The 22303-nt window shown below is 41.1% G+C and overlaps 1 protein-coding gene across 2 annotated transcripts in view; it reads left to right on the top strand.

Annotated features, from left to right (window-relative positions):
- The window catches only part of nid2a (nidogen 2a (osteonidogen)), a 102981-nt gene that overhangs the window by 6308 nt on the left and 74370 nt on the right, over positions 1-22303 (top strand). For both annotated transcript variants that reach the window (XM_048538334.2, XM_048538333.2), the window contains exons 5-10: positions 494-643; positions 765-1016; positions 2616-2816; positions 3165-3392; positions 4990-5133; positions 18670-18801. In XM_048538334.2, the coding sequence (XP_048394291.2) occupies positions 494-643; positions 765-1016; positions 2616-2816; positions 3165-3392; positions 4990-5133; positions 18670-18801 (1107 nt within the window). The remainder of the gene's footprint in view (positions 1-493; positions 644-764; positions 1017-2615; positions 2817-3164; positions 3393-4989; positions 5134-18669; positions 18802-22303) is intronic.

The raw sequence follows: 22303 nt of genomic DNA, 5'->3' as shown, positions 1-22303 counted from the left end.
CTGATAAGTTTGTACTATTTGATTAAAATGTAACAGTTAAAAATCTCACTTTGAAATTGTCCTGCACTACTCTAATCTATAATAGTCAACAGAATTAGAGTTTACCATTTCAAAAAAAAACACATTTACAATTGATGAGCAAGTGCAATGTACTGTGTGGCAAAAATAAATGCTAGTGCACATCCCTGTATACTTTGACATTTTTATGTCTAGGCATCAAGTGGCATAATTATTGGAAACCAAAGTAAGTATAAATAAAATTATTGTACAAGTGAAGCCTGTATTTGTTGATGTGGTGGATAGGGATTGAATAGCTTACTTTCCCCTTAGTTTTGGGTCCTAATGAGACATATATTTTGTCAAAGCAAACAATGTTGGCTATATTCAATGTTGTTGCTGGCTCATGGGTGATAGAAGTTATGAACTGCTATTGTCTTTGTTGTAATCTGGAAAAATGTTGGGTACCGTAACTAAAACATTCCTTGTCTTCCAGTTTTCACGTACAGTACAGGCACAAGGGAAACCTGTGAAAGAAACCAGGGACAGTGTTCCCAGCAGGCTTATTGTGCTGATTACTCAACTGGATTCTGCTGTCATTGCCATTCTGGTTACTACGGCAATGGAAGGGAATGTCTACCAGAAGGTAGATAAGAAATAACGTTCCTAGCTTAACTAACATCTAGCTCTGTGCTTTGAAACTGTCTGTGTGCCTACAATTGCGCTTGCACATTCACACAATAATGGCTTGATTAATTTCTCTGTAGGTGTTACCCAGCGTGTAAATGGAAAAGTAAATGGAAAATTAATAGTTGGAGCCAATCAAATGCCTGTGGAGTTTCGGAATGCTGACCTGCATGCATATGTAGTTGTAAATGATGGGAGAGCCTTTACAGCTATTAGCCAAATTCCTGAGGTGGTAGGTTGGGCAATGCAGTCGCTTTCTATAATTGGAGATCTTTTTGGATGGTTGTTTGCTGTGGAGCAACCAGGCTTCAAAAATGGTTTCAGCATTGCAGGTAAGTACATCTACATTATATAACATTAATTGAAATTTGACATATTTCCAAAATCCTGAGTAATTAAGGGCATTGATAAGTGACAAATTGTCAATTCCTGACCCCAACTCCTAATGATGGAACAGCTGTAAACTGTCATGCAGATGAGCATAAAGTCTTTTGGTGTTCTTTCAAAATGGTTGCAAAGATCTATGCTTCAGTTTACAAAATACCTAATTTGAAGTCACTAATCAAAGCTTGAACCTAAATTAACATTGTGCTATGTTGTGTGATAGCCATTGTTGAATGGAATGCTTGAAGCCAGTCTCTCAATTTTAAACTGTATTAAAATAAATTTGTGAATCTCACACCAATTGTGAGTTATTACCTATGTTTTTCCATGATATGGAGGTGCCATTGTTAGACTGGATGCTCCTGAGATGCTGCTGTGCCTGCTGTGATCATCCAGCCTCACATTTTATTATCTTGGATTCTCCAGCATCTGCAGTTCCCATTATCACTAAGGCTACATCAGCAGTCAGATGACACCAGGTTATAGTCCAGCTTGGTTATTTGAAATCACAAGCTTTTTCAAATAAACCTGTTGGACTATAACTTGGTGTCATCTGACTTCTGACCATGTGTTTGCATGAATCACATTTGCTAGAAACTTTCTTATGGCTCAAAAGACAAAGACACTAATGGTGAGAACTAAAATGCTTCTCCTCTAATATCTGGTACCCAAATTTGCCCCATTCAAAATCCATTCACGTAAAGTCAGGCTCCTAGTCAGTGTTGACTTAGTTGACAATCGCTCAAGCAGAGATTCCACTCATTGTCAACCTACTTTTCTGTATCCTACGATGACTAACCAATTTAAGATGAGGATTCATTTGCTTAAATTTCAAGCATCCTGAAAGGTCACTGCCTGCAAAATGTGAACACTGCTGCCTGTCTACTGATGCTGCCAGACTAGCTGAGATTTTCCAACAATTTCTATATTTGTTTTTCTTCCCCCAAGTATTTTGTTTCTTTCACAATTTTCTGTATATCTCTACAAATCACCCTGTACAGTTTATATCATTCGATGGTTTTGTAACTGTCATGATATGATAGAGTCGAATGGTAGTGCTATAGGTGACCTCAGAATAGGTTGTGGAGAAGAGCATTGGTCATGATCCTTTGCTCCTCATTTAGATGTCAGTTGAAATTCACTGTGAGGATTTGAGTTGATTCCAGTGTGATTTTCTGCTGTGATAAGATGCCACCTGTAGTGATTATAACAAGATCAGCCAGCTGGAAGACATAGAATGAGTTCCTCGATTGGGGTGGTTGTTCTGGTGCAATCGGGGAGTCCTGGCTGACAGATAAAAAAAAATGAACATCAGAGATACTGATGCACCAGTGCCTTCCTCTGTGTGAAGCAGTACTTACTAAGAACTGTTTATGTAAATAAAGGGTCCTTGGTGATGGGGTAGCATTTTTCTGAGGAGTAATTTTACCATTATGTGAAATATTGATTTTAGTGGGGGTGTAACAAAAGAGATAACTGGAACAACTGCAATCTTGCAAAAGCAGGTCTCTGCAAAAAATACTTTGCATTGTAAAATTTTTTTCCAGGTGCTAAATTTATTCGCAATGTTGATATCATCTTCTATCCTGGCAATGAGAAGTTAAATATAATGCAAATAGCTCAGGGACTTGATGCACAGAATTATCTCAGTGTTGCCACTGAAATTGAAGGTGAATTGCCTGATATTGCCGAAGGCGCTAAAGTCCAGATCCAGCCATATGATGAACTCTACCATCGTTCCAGTTCTGGTACGTTAACATCTTTAAGTTGGTTCTTCCCTTCTATTTCACAATAAAAATTATGCAATATGAAACATTTCAGTTTTTCGTTTCAAATCATATGTCCTGCATTTTTCTGAAAGCAGTTGCTAAACAATTAGATTAATATTCTCTTGGCAGGTGAACAGCTTTGTAATGGACTATAACCAATCCTGTTCTAAATTAGCTGACTTTATAAAGTCTGACAGCATTTATACACAATGTGCTGACAAGTATGAACCATACTTAAATTCTCAACGTTTCACTTTTAAGTTTCCGTAACACTGCAAGTAGCACAGATACTAATACTAATGTTACTTTTAAACTTCCCCTTTGCAGCAATTACCTCTGCAACCAACAGAGAGTATTCTGTTGAAACCAGGAGTGGTGAGACACAGACACTTCGATATCAATTGAGGCAGAACATTACCTACTATGACTGTAAACATGCACCTAGGAGCATTCCAGCCAGTCAACAACTGAATGTTGATCGTATTTTTGTGCTTTATGATGAGAGTGAGGAGGTTGTTAGATATGCAATGATTAACCAGATTGGACCTGCCAGAGGTAAATCATTTGGATTAGAATCTCATACCACGTTTTACATTTTCTTTTGTTTAATTAGCTCTGTGAAGAAAAAATAAGAGTGCAATTTTCAGTGCATGTCCTCGACAGCATTTAAACCATAATAGACATTCAGTTAGCAGTTTAAAAGTATCCTAATCATTTCTTTCCTTTTTAAAGCAGTTAATTATCTTATTTATGCATGCTAGCTAATATCTGCCATTACCTGCTGGTGTATGAATGTTGTTTGCTTAATCCTTAAACAATATACCATTCTACACAGGAACACTGATCCTGCCTTCTGGTCATTCCTGAATAGAAAGTTCTTGTTCATATATTAAGCCATAAAAATGTATTCATGAAGGAGGTGGGCAAGAAAAGAATAATGACTGAATCCTAAAATCATTAGAGATTGAGAAATGATCCTGATGTGTTAGATATCTTAACAAAGCTCTTTTTTTTTATTTTAAAGAAGTGACTAAGTTAGCTTTTGGCCGGAGGTCAGCAAGTCCTATTATTCATATCATATGAATGGTAAAGTGTGTGATTGGGATTGGGATCATGAGCTCTCTGATTTAAAATGTGTAGGACTCTTTTCTAATAAGCTTATTTACTGACAATGGGAAAGTATTTTGGACATTGTTGATTAGTAATAAAATGTAATGTAGATCAATAATTCTTTTAAAAACACATTTTTCCCCAATTTTATGTGCTCTTGGTACAAATTTCATTCCAAAAATGAATGAATTTAGGACAATGAAGCTTTTATTGAGCTGGGTTTAATGGTAGGACTGACCAGAACATTGAACCTTTTCTGATCTGCTTCAGGGTGCTGCAGTACTGCTACCTATAATTCAGTTGTAGTAAGTGGATAACATGAACTCTGAAGATTTGATTATATTGTTATCACAGAAGACACTGATGTACTATGCAGCTCCCCAGACAAGGAAAATTTTTAAAGAAACTTGCATAGCATGTGGTCAAGAATTTTGTGCCACAATCTGCATGAAAATTAAAATTGCTCACATTTATTGCAATACATTTTCTTACAAGCCCCAAATTTAATTTGTACGCTTACCTACAGGAGCTACTGTTCTATGTTCTTGATTTTTCCATTCCAAGGTCATTTTGTTCTTATTATTCTTCCATGAATGTAGACATTATTGTTCATTCCTCACTGCCTAGAGGGCAGTTAAGAAGCACCTACATTGCTGAGGGTCTGGAGTCACATGTAGTCCAGACCAGATTAGAATGGACCAAATTTCTTTTCCTAAAGGTCTCAAATTGAACTGGAAAGGATTTGTTTTTACAACAATGGTTACATGGTCTCCATCAATTGAGCTATTTTTATTCCAAACTTTTATTGATTTTTAAAGTTTCACCACCTGCCCTAATGGTCAGGACCAATGCCCTTAACATTTCCTGGAGGTTCTGGATTATGTGGTACATAATTTAAATTATTCCTCTCTCCCTGAGTCATCATATAACCAGCCTTCTGAAGTTATATGTATAGTTCTTCCCCTCACACCCCTCCAAACAAAATGCATAACCCTTCTTTCCAGTGCAGTCTGTCATGTATTTCTCTGTTTTTTTTCTACAGCTCATTCAAGGCCTGAAACAGTAAATCCATGTCAGAATGGAAGCCACACTTGTGATCCAAGAGCACAATGTTTTCCAATAAACGAACGTGAACACATCTGCAAGTGTGCTCCTGGCTACGAAGGAGATGGCAAGTTTTGCTCAGGTGGGTGAAGAGAATAAATGAGTTGTTAGTACTGGACAGTCCTGCCTGGTCTTTGTTTTACATACTTTAATTGCTCTCATTCTGACTGGAATTTTCTTAACCAAACCTGAGCAAGTTGTATTTACGTTCTGATTCTTTTTGACATAATGTAGATTTAAATCCACTTTTACATGGTATTCACGGACACAACTTGTCGTGTTACAACTTTAAAATTCATCCTTTTATAAATGATCATGAAATTATTACCTGGAATATAGCAGTAAAGCAATATGGTAGTTTCAAACTGACATGGCAAGATTTTCTTTACATGTAACTTAAATTTCCAAACACTTCCCAGCATTTTAGAAATGCAAGCATTGAACTTCCCTGCCAAATCTGCAACTGAAGGTAGATTCTGTTTCTATTAGGCCAATGTCTAGACTAAGATTGCCTGAAGTTCATTGTATATGCAAATTTGTATTGCATATGGACCAGGAGCTAAGGACAATGTAAGAAATGAGGTGCTTCTGTTGCTTGAATTGGTAAGAATTGTAGATCACAGCCTTGAGAGGTTTTGAACAATGGTTGCTATATTTGGAGACGCTGTTTGGGGTAGTTTTGAGTTTTGCAGTGCCCCTGTACAGACCCCATCTTACTCTGACAGCACTGGGGCTTATACAAGGAATGGTTTATCACCAATAGAAGAAAATTGCAAGTCAGCATAATAAAAGTGAAGCTGTATTTGAGGAGGATAAAGCACAACGGGCTCTGTCAAAGAGTTGACAGTTCTTGGTAATCTGACCAAGATAGCAGTGGGGATCTTTGCGTGAAAGTATTGTTTATTGAAACAAAAGCAATGGGAGAATGATGGTAATAAAATGTGAGGCTGGATGAACACAGCAGGCCCAGCAGCATCTCAGGAGCACAAAAGCTGATGTTTTAGGCCTAGACCCTTCATCAGAGAGGGGGATGGGGTGAGGGTTCTGGAATAAATAGGGAGAGAGGGGGAGGTGGACCGAAGATGGAGAGAAAAGATAGGTGGAGAGGAGAGTATAGGTGGGGAGGTAGGGAGGGGATAGGTCAGTCCAGGGAAGACGGACAGGTCAAGGAGGTGGGATGAGGTTAGTAGGTACGAGATGGAGGTGCGGCTTGGGGTGGGAGGAAGGGATGGGTGAGAGGAAGAACAGGTTAGGGAGGCAGAGACAGTTGGACTGGTTTTGGGATGCAGTGGGTGGAGGGGAAGAGCTGGGCTGGTTGTGTGGTGCAGTGGGGGGGGGGGGGGTGGGGACGAACTGGGCTGGTTTTGGGATGCGGTGTGGGAAGGGGAGATTTTGAAGCTGGTGAAGTCCACATTGATGCCATTGGGCTGCAGGGTTCCCAAGTGGAATATGAGTTGCTGTTCCTGCAACCTTCAGGTGGCATCATTGTGGCATTGCGGGAGGCCCATGATGGACATGTCATCTAAAGAATGGGAGGGGGAGTGGATTCTAGGTAGCTGTGGGAGTCGGTGGGCTTGAAATGGACATCAGTTACAAGCTGGTTGCCTGCGATGGAGACTGAGAGGTCCAGGAAGGTGAGGGATGTGCTGGAGATGGCCCAGGTGAACTGAAGGTTGGGGTGGAAGGTGTTGGTGAAGTGGATGAACTGTTCGAGCTCCTCTGGGGAGCAAGAGGCGGCGCCGATACAGTCATCAATGTAACGGAGGAAGAGGTGGGGTTTGAGGCCTGTGTAGGTGCGGAAGAGGGACTGTTCCACATAACCTACAAAGAGACAGGCATGACTGGGGCCCATGCAGGTGCCCATGGCCACCCCCTTTGTCTGTAGGAAGTAGGAGGAATTGAAAGAAGCTGTTGAGGATGAGGACGAGTTCGGCTAGGCGGATGAGGATGTCGGTGGAGGGGGACTGGTCAGGCCTGCAGGACAGGAAGAGGCGGAGGGCCTTGAGGACATCTGCATGCGGAATACAGGTGTGTAGGGACTGGACGTCCATGGTGAAAATGAGGTGTTGGGGGCCAGGGAATTGGAAGTCCTGGAGGAGGTGGAGGGCGTGGGTGGTGTCACGGACGTAGGTGGGGAGTTCCTGGACCAAAGGGGAGAAAATGGAGTCCAGATAGGTGGAGATGAGTTCGGTGGGGCAGGAACAGGCTGAGACAATGGGTCGACCAGGGCAGGCAGGTTTGTGGATTTTGGGAAGGAGATAGAAACGGGCCGTGTGGGGTTGGGGAACAATGAGGTTGGAGGCTGTGGGTGGGAGGCCCCCTGAGGTGATGAGGTCATGAATGGTGTTGGAGATGATGGTTTGGTGCTCGGGTGTGGGGTCATGATCGAGGGGGCGGTAGGAGGTGGTGTCGGAGAGTTGGCGTTTGGCCTCGGCGATGTAGAGGTCAGTGCGCCATACTACCACTGCTCCACCCTTGTCTGCGGGTTTGATGGTGAGGTTGGGGTTGGAGCGGAGGGAGCGGAGGGCTGCCCCTTCTGCGGGGGAGAGGTTGGAGTGTGTGAGAGGGGTGGAGAGGTTGAGGCGGTTAATGTCTCCACGGCAGTTGGAGATGAAGAGGTCGAGGGAAGGTAGGAGGCCTGGGGGTGTTGTCCAGGAGGAGGACTTGTGTTGGAAGCGGGAGAAGGGGTCAGTGGGGGCAGGGGTAGGTTCCCGGTTGAAGAAGTAGGCGTGGAGGCGAAGGCGGCGGAAAAACTCAATGGGAGAACGATGCCAGCTTTTGCAATGAAGACCTTTAGCCAAGATCATCTGCTGAGCAGCTGTGGCTGTAGCTGGAAAACTTCACCACTATAAAATTTCTATACCATTGGTTCATTCCAAGCAGCCATGTGGAACCTGTATAGTCAGCCAGGGATTTGTCAGAAACCTAACATAATTTTTAGTGGAGCTGGAGTATTCAAACTATTTGGCACGATATCAGGAAGATCGCTGTAGAATCATCCAGTTGCAAGTATCACCAATATCGGGCTGCGAGAGATGGCATCTATCTAGCATTGCTACCACCTGCATCAGGTCCACTGAACCTTCAGAATAGGAACAGTGTCATCTTACTGAATGTTCAGATCATGTGTAATGAGTCAGTGCCTCACATCCAAACTGGCGATGGTTAATGACTCTTGAATCCATCATAAACACCTCCTGTGAAGAGATTCTAGGCTTTCATGAAGTATCAAGACTGGTTCAGTGAGAATGATTAAAGGATCCAGGAGCTACTGAATTGCAAGCATAAGGCATTTGTGAATTGGAATCACCGCCAAAACCTTAATTTCACTGTGGAGCTGCTTGCTTTCTTTAAGACTCTCATCTAATAAAGAACCTGTGACCTAAAGAACAGACAGAGGATAGGAATTCCAGCAACCCACTGATCAACCATGATTTGTGTGAATTCTTCATTTCAGTCAAGGACCATCTACAGCCCAACCACCCTGGGACCTACTGCACTGAGCATCTAGAACAGTGTCACTCATCATCATGAACAATGAGGTGCTCATCTCTCTCAGGAAGGAGCAGTTGAGGAGATCCTCAAAGTGAAACTCAGTCCTCCATATGGCTGCCCTTGACCACTTCCCACAACAGAATTGCCATCTTACCAGAACCTCAGCCTGACATGGCCATCCAAAAGCTGTGTACTAACAAGGTCATCAGTGCAGACTGAATCTCTGCTGAAATACTGAAATGGATGAGAAGCACTCTTGTATGAATGCATGACCTCTTGTCCCACATCTAGAGGTGGAGGCTGCCAACAGACTTCAGATTCTGTCATTATGATTATCTTCAAGAAAGATGATAAAACTGATTTACGATAGCAGCAGAGAGGTCTTTTTGCAGTCTGCAACACTGACGGTCATTGCAAGAACTTGTCCCCTTTCACCACCCCCAGTCAGTGAAGAGATCTTAGAGTTGCAGTGTGGATCCTGTCCATCAAGAGGCACAATGGATGTGACCCTAACAGTAAGTAAAGTCCAAAACAAATGGTGCAGTCAGCAACAACAATCATTATAAATGATCTTCTTTGACCTTACAAAAGGCTTTGACTTTCTGAGAGGGATTATGGAACTTTCTTGCCAAATTTGGCTGTTCACAGAAATTCATTACTGCAGTTTGTCTACTGCAAGACAATATGCATTCTCACAAATCAACTTACCATAGCCAATAAATGTTTGAACCAGAGTCCCGTAAGGCTCTGTCATTACACCAGTGCTCATCTCTATCTTTTTCACTGCATCACCTTCTCTCGTATCCATGAAACTTCTCACTGGACTGGGACATCCATACAAGATGAGCAAGAGACGTTTTAAAACAAAATCTGTCATTGCTAATGCAGAACCGAGAGCGCTAAGTGTAGCATGATGTTTGTGCATGCATACATTTCACAGCTGATGTTCAAACCACTGAGCACATTTGTGAAGGTATATAAGCAAATGGGCTTTTGGTTAAACATCTGGAAGCTAACAGCCCTCTTTATTTTTAGCCTGCTCTCCACATTCAAAAGATCAATGGTGAGCCACAGGACAACGTAAACCAATTTTTATACCTTGGGAGGCACCTGTCATTCAGGACAGACATCAATCATGAAAATCTACATCACCCAAAAGTGCATTAGTGCAGCCTTTAGTCATCTGAGGAACAGTGTTTAATAATGAAGATCTCAAACCCAGCTCCAGGTTCATAGACAACAGGGAAACATGTTACCTGCCTTTCTGTATGCATCAGAGATAGAAGTACAACAAGCATTTCAAATTCCCGAGGAAATATTATTACTGCATCTTCAAAATCCTGCAAATCTGATGACAGTGCTAGTAAGTAACTGTGTTGTTTCATGGGCTGGGCGGCATGGTGTCTCAGTGGTTAGCACTGCAGCCTCACAGTGCCAGGGACCCAGATTCATGTCCAGCCTCGGGCAACTGCCTGTGCAGAGTTTGCACATTCTCCCCGTGTCTGCGTGGGTTTCTTCTGGGTGCTCAGGTTTCCTCCCACTGTCTAAAGATGTGCACGCTAGGTGGATCAGCCGTGCTAAATTTCTCATAGTGTTCAGGGGTGTGTGGGTTATAGAGGGATGGTTCTGGGTGGGATGCTTCAAGGGGCAGTGTGGACTTGTTGGGCCGAAGGGCCTGTTTCCACACTGTAGGGAATCTAATCAAATATCCCCAGCATTAAGGCATCAATTATGATCACTCAGCTGTGTTGGGCAACCAACATTGTCCACATAGCTGGTCTAAAACTTCTGAATTAAGTTCTCTCTCTTTCTCTCCTCTGAACCTCTTGGCAATTAGTTAACTGAGAAGCAGAGAAAATGCTTCAAGGATGACCACAAAGTTTGCAGGAAAAAATGCAACATCCCCATTGACTCCTGGAAATCTTTTGACTAAAACCAATCAAACTGGAGAAGAGTTATCCTTGAAGTTACCAGTCATTTTGAACCTCTCTAACAGGTCCAGGTGGAAGCCAAGCACAAACAGCAGAAGGCTGAAAAACCGATTTATCACACTCTCACCTCTTGAATCACCTACAGAATCCTGAAGCAGGGTGTGTGTCCACCACTGGACTGCCTGTTACCTCTGGATTCTCTGCACCAGAGTGGAATAAAATCATTGTTGCTTTCCAGATTGTGTAGAACCAAAGCCCCATTAATTCCTCTACATAAATGTCAAATTTACTGGAGGTTGTTATGAAGCTTTCATCCACAGGAGTTCCAGCTTCTCTGACCTGTTTTGACAATTATGTGAAGGGATTGTTTTATGATGTGCATTTTTTTCGTTAAGTGAAACCATTGTCATCAGACATCATGACTCCTCCAGTGAGCAGTACTACGACGTAAGTGCTTCAATAGAAATAACAGAGAATAAGAAAAACCTTAAGAGTGCTTTCATTGCATGGATGGAACAACTGTGTAATGCTTGCCTGAATGTTTAGCATGCACTGTTGTAGCTTGCCTTGATCTGTGTAGCTTTCTTCTCCGAATAGGTTCAGATATTAGTGATTCCTGAAGAAGTGGCTTCAGCAGAGAGAATGTCATGGAGCCTAACAAAGACTGTTGCAAAGAAGAGTCAAAAGTATCTAATCAAATCAGTTAATATTTAAATATGGTTGCTCTTGTGGGTGTCCGTGTCTAGTAATGTGAGATTTGCATTCTTGTGAATTAACTGCAACAGGCTTTATTGAAAGTGACCACTTACAACTGAGCATAACTTAGCCAGAAAAGTAGTCCCAGCAATGGCTCCATTTATCTGGAACCAACAGACCCAAGCTCCAGTTCCATGTGATCTAATATCACTATGATATTGTACCTCTTTTTTACAGTTTCAGTAGCTGTACTTAGTCTGTATCTCCTAAGTTTTCTTTTATTTAATGGTATCCATTTTTACCAATATTCAACCAGAAATATTTAACTCTTTTACTCCACTTTCTCGCCCAACAACTCTCTATTGTTTGAGGAACTAATCTCCAACAATGTTTCCTGTTTTCTTAGAGAACATGTCGGATGTTTGAACTCTTGTGTAAGTTGGAGAACTAACATTGTTTAAAGGAATGACAGCTTCTGGTGATTGCTAGTCCTTGGGCTGTGACAATCACAAAGTCATGAGAGTAGCAGCAGTGAAGACCAATTGAGGACATTTTGAAGGAGGAAATTCTAATGAGCACAACCTCTTGAAGGAAGATGAGGCGGTGAGCTCGCTCTCTCTCGCTCTAGACTAGGAATAATGTCATAAGAAGAATGGAAGGCATTTTTGAAAACATTACTGGAGGTGAGGGAGGGAAGATTTCTCCAATACTTTGAGGATAGAAAATTCTTCTTCTGTAGTTGTTCAATATTGCCTGTACCTCATGATGCAGGAAATAACATAGAACATAGAACATAGAACATAGAACAGTACAGCACAGAACAGGCCCTTCAGCCCACAATGTTGTGCCGACCATTGATCCTCATGGATGCACCCTCAAATTTCTGTGACCATATGCATGTCCAGCAGTCTCTTAAATGACCCCAATGACCTTGCTTCCACAACTGCTGCTGGCAACGCATTCCATGTTCTCACAACTCTCTGCGTAAAGAACCTGCCTCTGACATCCCCTCTATACTTTCCACCAACCAGCTTAAAACTATGACCCCTCGTGCTAGCCATTTCTGCCCTGGGAAATAGTCTCTGGCTATCGACTCTATCTATGCCTCTCATTATCTTGTATACCTCAATTAGGTCCCCTCTCCTCCTCCTTTTCTCCAATGAAAAGAGACCGAGCTCAGTCAACCTCTCTTCATAAGATAAGCCCTCCAGTCCAGGCAGCATCCTGGTAAACCTCCTCTGAGGTCCTCTTGAGGACTCAATTCCAAAATAAGTCTCTCCTCTGAACTTCTTGGTAAGTAGTTAATAAAGTGCTTCAAGGATGTCCATAAAGTCTCCAGGAAAAAATGCAACATCCCCTTTGACTCATGGAGGACTCCCTGAGAAAGTAGGGTATAGAGAACAGAACAGACTGTTGGAGCAGGATCAAGTGAAATTTGTGCATGGTACACTGATATGCAGACTGACTTAAACTGACCCCTTTGTATAGGTAATCCCTGAAATTAACAAGGAAACCTCTTGCAGGTTTTTATTAAGAAAGGTTAGATTATCATCCAGTAATTCAAGCAGAAAGTTTTCATCAGGTAATTCTTCACCATGGTCTTTTGAATGTTTCTGTACTTTCTTTCCCCCCTCCATATCTCTGTAGTGTCAGCTGGATGAGAACACTGCTTGTGAGTGTGAAATTTTTAATTTTCTTTTTGCAAGTTTTTCTTTTTCAGCCTGTCGAGCTAGTTAATATTGTTTGATAGCTAACAGCTGGGTTTTTAACCTGGTAGTCTGGATGAGACATTTAGACTGGCTGATTCTTGTCAAGTTCTGATCTGCTCAATTTTGCTCTGATGCTCAAATAAGCTTCGTGAATACATTCTGTCTCTTTCAGAGCTTGGTCTTGTAGATTTTGGCGGTAAGAATCTCGATTGGTGTTTTGCGTTTTGCTGATGAGTTTCTGTTGCGGTCTTTAGCTGCTGCCTGTGTACATCAACAATTTCTGCACATTGATTCACTTTGGACTTAAAGATCTCTTTCACCATCCCCCACCCCCTTCCTCCATGGATCGCTTTTTATTAGCTACTGGAATTGTTTCTTCTTCAGGGGGTCTGTACATTTTGCAAAGATTGTGTTGCATGTGATTGGCTTCTGCCGGTGCAGGTATGACACTGCCCGCCCTGCCAAAAACTTGTATCAGAGATAATAGGAACTGCAGATGCTGGAGAACCCGAGATAACAAGGTGTAGAGCTAGATGAACACAGCAGGCCAAGCAGCATCTTGGGAGCAGGAAAGCTGACGTTTTGGGCCTAGACCGGTCTAGGCCTGAAATGGCAGCTTTCCTGCTCCTAAGATGCTGCTTGGCCTGCTGTGTTCATCCAGCCCCACACTTTGTTGTCGCTGCCAAAAACTTGAATGGTTGTGAATTTGTTTTGAAGCTCTGATTTCTTCCTTTTTATGATTTAAAATTTGTCTTTATCTCCGTAATCCTAGGTGTCTCAGATTCCATGATGACTTTCCTGGCCATAGGAATCTTTTGAAACCTCGTTTAATCATTTAGTGGTTGAATTCACATACGGCTACTTTCTTGTAGCTGTGATCTGGCTATCTACTCAGGGAGGAACCTGTTTTTCTTCTAATTGTAGCTTAAGCTGCTATTGCTGCACCATCATCTTGTCAGATTTGTTTAATCATTAGACATTTTACTTTTTTGTCCTCCTCAAAGGTTTGATTCTCCATAAGAAATGGCTGGGTTTTTAGGAACAATATCATCCGAATTCAATACTATAGGAAGATCAGAAGTCTCAGAATCTAGTAAATGAATAACTTGAATAGTGGTTTCCTTCTCTGTAACTGTATGATGAAAAAGCAAACCCATTGTCCAGAAATCCCTCTGGTCATTGGTCTCAACTGCCTTGCAGCCTTCTTTACCAACAATGCTTGCCTGCTGCTTGAAGAGAAATGGAGGGTCTGCTCCAACATCTTGCAATGCTTGGGCAGGAATGTTTTTTGCAGTGGAGAGAATGTTGAATGAATTGGTTTTATTGCCACGTACTCAAATCAGTAGTGAAAAGTTTATAAGTTGCCACTTATAGTAACACCTTCGATACAAAGGTACCTAGGTACAGCTTTTTCAGTTACAAGATTAGTTACATTGTAACTAATGTCACAAGATATGGTGCCGTCTTGGGTACAGAATACCTAGGCCCTAGTTACAGAACAGAGAAGTGAAGAAAAGAAGTTGCATTACAGCTGTACACAGTGTAATCATAGGTCAGACAAACAAGAAGCAAAGTTAAAAAGACAAACATCATAGTGTCTCTCCTAGGGCTCTACACAGCAGACCAGCAATCCATAGGGCATTGAATTGAATTCCACCTCTTCACTATCTGCCAGCTTAATTTTATTTTTTGTTCGTTTGTTTAAATCAGTACAAGCTGGTCTGCTTCCTAAAAAAATCATAATAATTAAGAATTACTTACAAGAACTCTGTAACCTTTGTTCCATTGTAGTGATGTGTAGCATGCAAGTGGCCTGTGACACTGACCGTAGAAATTCGTGGATGCCAAAACTGATTAGAAGACACTTAACACTACTTGGCCTCAGTCATGAAGTGGAATTCAAACGGTTTGATACATCTGCTCTGATATATCCAATTTTTAAAACCTAGTGTTTTCCTGCTGATTATCTGCGACTTTACATAGCAGCATTCATCTTGTGAATCCGTATTGTCAGGGGAGTTGTATTTTTGCTGTAATCCTGTCCATCTCCCAGGTAATAGCCATCCTGCCTGTTTGCACTCCCTGCTGTGTGTGTTTAATTTTGTGTTGCTGCTGCAGCCATTCCCTGGTCTCCCATTTTGCACTCCTGACTCTCTATTAAACAGGTTCTCTTTATGGCCTGGATCACATCCTTTTCCCTTTAAATTTCTGTAATACTTCTCTCACTGCGGGTGACAGATTTCACCCTGTTGCTTACTGCGTACTCTGCATGGGTCTTCTCCTGTGTGTGCATTCTTGTTTATGGTTCTGTGCCTAGATAAGCCTTAAAAAGTGTGACTCACTCAGCTCCCCCACAACTGATCTTCACTTCCAGTATTGTCTCTCACATCCCTTCCCTACACCCCGCCAATCACCTTCAGACCATCGGGCTGTCCTTACTGTTTCTTCTTTGACACCGTAACATTTACGAGCTTAACTTCAATGTTTATCAAGACCTCTACTTTGGTCTACTCACCAATGCCACTGCCTAGTAAAATGAGACCTCTGCTCTTGTGTTCAAGCTTTATTGAACATAAGTACTTACTTGTCAAAGACAATCAGAGTTCATCTTATCTGGAACCTCACAGACAAAGGCTCAAGCTCGGTGTGATGTCACAACTATGATATAGCTCCTTTCACACATGCTCAATAGCTTGGAGTAAAGATACAGTTCCCTTCCCTTGACAGGTTAATATGGCAGAGATGGCCCTTCTCACATAGCATCCTGGCCCTGGAAGGAGTCTAGTGTTGGCTGAAACTCTGCTGTTTGCTTGTTTCTGGGTCCCCATTCTTCTAAGTGTAACTTGCAATGAATTCATTGCAGTGAGGACTGGTTCAAGGACAGACTCGATTTTAGATCAACAGGGAGAATGCAGTTGTAACTACTGACCTGGCACTTTACTCATGCTTACTACCTCATTCCCTCTCAATCTTTATTCTCACTACAATGCAGAGGCCCACCTGCAAAGAACAAAAACTTATTGGCAACACTTGATCTATCACTTGCAAAGGATTTGCTCCACTCTGCTTCCACTGCAGAAAAACTGTGGTTTTATTGAAACTTTTATAGATCACTTGTATTGAACAACTATATAGCTTTTTACAAATACCGTGATTCTAATGTATACTTGGATAGAACAATAAGAGCAATTTTATAATCATCCTATACTTCTTCTGTACAGCAATATACAAGAAGCTGAAGACAAGTGTGTAAAGTATTGAAGATTTTCCAAACAAAAATTACACTGAATCTGTATGCCAATAGCACCTTCCAGTAGAAGACTTAGTTGGAATCCATCTGTGACCAGCGGTATTCCAAAGGATCAGTTCTGGATCCTCTTGTTTGCCATTTATATAAATAATTTGGATGAGAACATGGAAGGCATGGTTAATAAGTTTAACGATGACACCAAAATCAATGCCATTGTAGACTGTGAATAAATTTTTATGAGCTTACAAAGGGATCTTGATCAAATAGGTCAATGAGCTGAAAAATGGCAGATGGAATTCAATGTGGATAAATGGGGTATTGGATTTTGGTACAACAAAAAGGGTAGGGCTTATATAATTAATGGTAGGGCCTTGTGTGGTGTTGTAGAACAGCAGGACTGAGGGGTGCCGGTACATAATTCTTTGAAGTTTGTGTCACATATAGACAGGACTATTAAAGGTGTTTGGCATGCTTGCCTTCATTGCTCAGTCCTTTTGGAGTATAGGAGTTGGAATGTTATGTTGAGATTGTACAGGACATTTTTGAGATCTCTCCTGGAATACTGTGTTCAGTTCTGATTGCCCAGTTATAGGAAGGATATTATCAAGCTGGAGAGGGTTCAGAAGAGATTTACCAGGATGTTGCGGGATAGGGAGGGTTTGAGTTCTAAGGAAAGGCTGGATAGGCTGAGTCTTTTTGCACTGGATCATTGCAGGTTGAGAGGTGACCTGATGGAGGTTTATAAAATAAGAGGTATAGATCGAGTTAATGGTCTTTTTCCCTAAAAATGTGTAATTTCAAGACTAGGGGGTCACATTTTTAAGGCGCGAGGAGAGATTTTAAAAAGATATGAGGGCCAAAAGTTTTAGAGGGTATTTCGTGTGCGGACTGAACTTCCTGATAGTGGTGGATGCGGGTACAATTACAACATCCAAAAGACATTTGGATCGACATACGAGCCAAAGGTTTGGAGAGACATGGGCCAGAAGCAGGCAAATGCAACTAGTTCAGTTTGGGATTATGTTCAGCATGGACTGGTTGGACCGAAGGGTCTGTTTCCATGTTGTATGACCGTATAACTGCTGCATTCCTGATGTAACTGACTGCCAGATTGCACAACATAGCATGAAGCTCCAACAGCAGAAACAAACAAACTTTTATAATTAACTGGCCACTTTCCCAAAATGATCAACTTTACACATGTTGCCATTTCTACAGCTGGTCATTGTCCAATTCACATGTATTTTAGATTGGCTTCTATCTCTCCTATGATACAAACACAATTGTAAATCTGTTGTATGGTTGTCTCATTGGATTACAAACTAGACAATTTTTTTTCATATAGGTTAATAAAATAATTCTGGATAACTACAGAGAATTATATCTCTCCAAGTGCTAAACAAATGATAGCTGACAGGATCTCAGCAGGGGAAGGTTCTATCTGGTAGCTGTCTTAACATTGAGGTACTGGTGTTCCAGATGAATGTGGGAAGTCATTATGATGTGCTGTATTTGGACTGGAGGCAACCCTTTGATAAAGTCCCACATAAACAGCTGCTGCCGTGCTAGCTAAACTGTCTAGACAGACATGCCTGAGCATCCTAATCACTATTCTCTGTACAGCTGTATTTATAGCCCATTCACCAGAAGTGGTGATTAAACCATTCACTGATTCCTTGAGAAATGTATGAATCTCCACCAAGTTTCAGTTTGGTAAGGCACAGCTCCAACTGCAGGAAACCCTCTGCTCCTCTCTGATTCAGTACATCGTGTATTCATGAATGGAAATAAGGGACAGTTAAGATTTATCATTTACTTAAGGAAAATAAACAGTTATTTGAGTAAATCCAATCTAAAATCTTTTGAACTACTCAGTGAAGATAGTCTTGGTCTGTCTGTCTCCTTGTGCTGATGGCGCTCCTCCAGTTGTAAATTTAGAAGTTCCAGGATGTTTATCAAAAACATTGAAGGAACAGTGGCATGTGCCAACATTTACCAAGGTGTTGACTGGAAGGGTTGGTATAATAAACAATCATTATTTTCTGTAAATGCGATCCAGTAATCTAGTCTGTAGGTTATCATTTGGATTACCTCTATGTATGAATGAGTTGATGACTGTGTATGAATTGATATCAACTTAATGTGATTTTAAACAATTTAAGGCATGTACCTTCCTGTTGCAGTGAAAATGCAGTGTGCTGGTGATCTCCATCTCTTAGCCCAACAAGTTATTCAGGGGTAGGGGAAGACCATCAATTTTCTTTGCAAATTCTGAAAGATGAACTGAAGTGCTTCCTGTTGTCCAGGTGGGACAACCACTCAGTTTTTCTTTATACATTCACCACCAACTATCTCTTCTACTTAGTAGCTTTAACATTATTTTAACATGGAATGCCTGACACCTGGAATGGGGTGGGAAAAACAACTTCAGAATTTTAACTAGTTCATTGCTAATTAGAAAACACTCTTGTTCTAGAAGGATACTATTCATTGGAATGTTTATGTAATTAATAGAACAAGATTATCATTTTCCTCAGATATCGATGAGTGTGCTGATAGTAGCACCCATGAATGTGGTGAACATACTGTTTGTATCAATGTTGCTGGATCGTATGGGTGTGACTGCCAGCATGGTTATAAAATTCTAGAGAATGGAAATACATGTGTTCGTAAGTATTTTTAAATTGTCCATTTATTTTGTGAATGTGCTTGTAAGCATTAAACACTAAATGACTTTTGTATTTTAAATGTACATTCTTATCCCAAAGAACCTCCTAGCTTTATGGTACTGTATATGCATGATTCTGATAGAATGCACTAATGGACAAAGTAATTAATGTTTGATTGGATCCAACAGTGTTTATGCAAAGCAAGAAGAAAAAAGTCTTGTTAAACTGCAATTATATAGTGGATATGTCAAATTAAGGGAGTGTTTACATCCTGAACAGAGATGGAGCCCATGATCTGATTTAGAGTTTCAGGTTTACAATTAACATTGGTGCAGAGACTGGAATGGAAGGAGTTTTCTTTCTCACCTACAATTGCTAATTCCCCAGAATTGAAAAATAACCACAGTTAAACATTGTTAACTGTGAGGAACATGGAACAAAAATCACAGTGAAATTACATTTTTTTTAAAAAAACACTGTACATCATACTACACTAAACACGCTTCAGTAATAGTAGAAGCAAATGAAATTACCAAAGCAATAACCAAGTTACAATCCTGTAGCATTCTTAAGCATTGAGACTCCTTATCATTGATGGAGGATGAGTCTTTTCCTTTTTTCTACCTGGAACTGTTATCACACAAAGCTGAGCACTGTCCTCCAAAATCACTGACATTTTTTCCACCACCCTCCACCCTGAGTATCCAATTAAGTATTTACCACAAAGCCTATTCTGGGCAATGCAAACCATAAAGTTGAGGAGAGGTGTAGGGAGAGCAGGAAGGGACTAAATCAAAATAGAGTTGGAGGAGGTAAAAGAGGATGGGTCATAAACTTCAGCTCAGTGATGGAGCATCCACATCTGTCTGGCTTTTGGCAAATTCCAAAAATCTGCAACCCTTTCAGTCAAGAAGATTTTCTTCATCACTGTCCCTTTATCCTGGGATAAGCCCCCAAGTTTTAGATTCCCCAATCGAGTGAAACAATTTCTCACTAACTTGCTAAGTCCCTTCAGAATTTTCTAAATTTAACCTCTCATTCTTATAAACTCAAGTGTAGGCCTAACTTATTCATCATCTTATTCATCATCTTATTATGGGAAAACCATCTCACACCAGGAGCCAATCTAGTGAATCTTAGCTGTACTGGCTCCAATGCATATGTATTTTTCTTTTTAAAATGGAGACCAAAACAGTTACTGTACTCCTGCAGTGGTCTGCACAATTGTTGCCAGACTTGTTCTTATTCTTGTACTTCACTCTTTGCAATAAATGAACATGAGTGTTGGCTATACCGGCATGTTACCTTTCTGTTTTCTTTGAACAAATAAAGCCAATTCACTCTGAACATCAACAGTTACATGTTCTGTACTTTTCAAAGAATGTTCTTCTTTGCTGTTCTTAATACTAAACTTCACACTTCCCATGTTAAACCGTGTCTCTTATATTATTATCCATCTACTTAACTGGCTTACTTTATAATTTTGGTCAGCTAACATTTCTGGTTCACAAACCTATGCTGGAGCTGCATCCTTATGCAAATCAATCTTCAAATATAAGTGCTGTAATTGGATATTGCTAGGATGTGGGAGCTGTCTGTAGAGCATGAACAGAGAGATAGTAGCAATGATGGGACCAGCCAATGCCTTGCTAAAGAAAGGTGGCAGTATCAAAGAGGGCCAGCAATCTTTCAGTGCATAATAGTGGCCAAACATTCAAACTAAAGATAATAAACAGAATCCACAACATAGTCCTCAATGTATTCAAATTTTACTAATTTCAAGTTTTTTATAAATTCCTACCTGCATTGAACCTGGCCTCTTGGCCTGCATTACCATCAAGCTACTAAAGTTTGGCAAATTGAAAGTCATCATCTTGCCCTGCATGGTTCATTTAACAAGCTTTTCAAGGAGGCTAACAGGACATTACTTTTAGGTAAATGGATTCATCACTTGCCCCTGTTCTGAAATTCAAAATTTGAATGTGTCTTGGAGGATTTGCGATACTTCTTCTGCTCCTCTTCTAACACCTATGAGCAATTGAAAACCCCACCTTTTATTCCTTTGCAGTCACTTGAGCCTCCCTACAGTTTATAATCCCATATAGCTTTGTATCATCATCAAACGTAGACGCTTTACACTCAGTCTGAATTACTAATATAGTTTGTAAACAGTGGAGGCTCCAGTGTTCCTCCTTGGAGCAAACTACTAGTTTCACTTTGCCAACTTATGAATGCCATCTTTAGCTTTTAGTCTCTGCTTTATTGATTAACCAACACAAAGGGTGGTTGGACCTTGTTGCTTTTCAGAGCTTCCTAGGATCAGCTATTGACCTAGTGGCATTTCAAAAATAGCTGCACGCCACTTAGCTGGTGGCCACCGTGGCAACTAGTGACCAGCCAGTTTGATCCATCAACAGGAAGGACACCCACACTCTCTCCATGTCCAACTGCCAGCACAAAATGGAAGCTTCATCCAGGTGTGTGTCTTCTTTCCTGACAGCAGCCATGACTTTTTCATGCCCTGTAACACAGGGCTATCTCAGATCTTCATACCAACTATCAAAGTGTGAGGATTGGCCTGCTACAGCATGTGAAAATTTGCCCCTCTGTCTTTCCCTCTCCCACTCTGTTTCATTTCACCCAAATCACTTCACCACTGTATTGTGTCAACTTTTGTCTTTAGGTTTCTAAACATTAAGTCAATTACCTCCCACCCCCACTTTGCACACCCTCTGTTATACAATTTCGGCTGGGAACAATGTTCTGGAAGATTGCATGGAACCCATCCCAATGGAATAGCTCCTTTTTTCTGCGGTAATGGTGCCAGTGTCCGATAAATTGAAAATCCTGATCTCAATGCCTACTTGAGCCATATGTTTCACTCTCTCTAATCTGTTTAACCCTGTATTTCAAGTATCAGTCCAGCAGCTCTGCTGACTTAGAGTTGGGACAGCATGTGGTGGTTGTACAGGACATTGGTGAGACCACTCCTGGAGTACTTGTGCAGCTCTGATCACCCTGCTATAAGAAGGTTATTGTTAAATTGGAGAGGGTTCAGAAAAGATTTAACAGGATGTTGCCGGGACTAAAGGGTTTGAGTTACAAGAAGAATCTGGATAGGCTGAGACTTTTTACACTGGAGCATAGGAGGACATTGTAGGAGTTTATAAAGTTGTGAGGGATATAGATAAGGTGAATAGCAAAGGTATGTTCCCTAGTGTGGGGAGTTCAAAATTAGGGCCATAATTTTAAGGTGAGAGGTGAAAGATTTAAAAGGGACCTGGGGAGCAACTTTTTCATACAGAGTGTGATTCATATGTGGAATAAACTGACAAGAGGAGGTGATTGGTGCTGGTAAAGTTGCAACATGTAAAAGACATTTGGATAGGTGCATGGATAGGAAAGGTTTTCAGTGATATAGGCCAAATTGCAGGCAAGTGAGACTGGTTTAGTCTTGGAAACTTGATCAACATGAATGAGTTGGGCCGAAGGGTCTGTGTCT

Source organism: Stegostoma tigrinum, chromosome 10, assembly GCF_030684315.1.
Source record: "Stegostoma tigrinum isolate sSteTig4 chromosome 10, sSteTig4.hap1, whole genome shotgun sequence".
Lineage (NCBI taxonomy): Eukaryota > Metazoa > Chordata > Chondrichthyes > Orectolobiformes > Stegostomatidae > Stegostoma > Stegostoma tigrinum.
The sequence above is the reverse complement of the archived record's forward strand: the minus strand, read 5'-3'. Positions and strand labels throughout refer to the sequence as shown.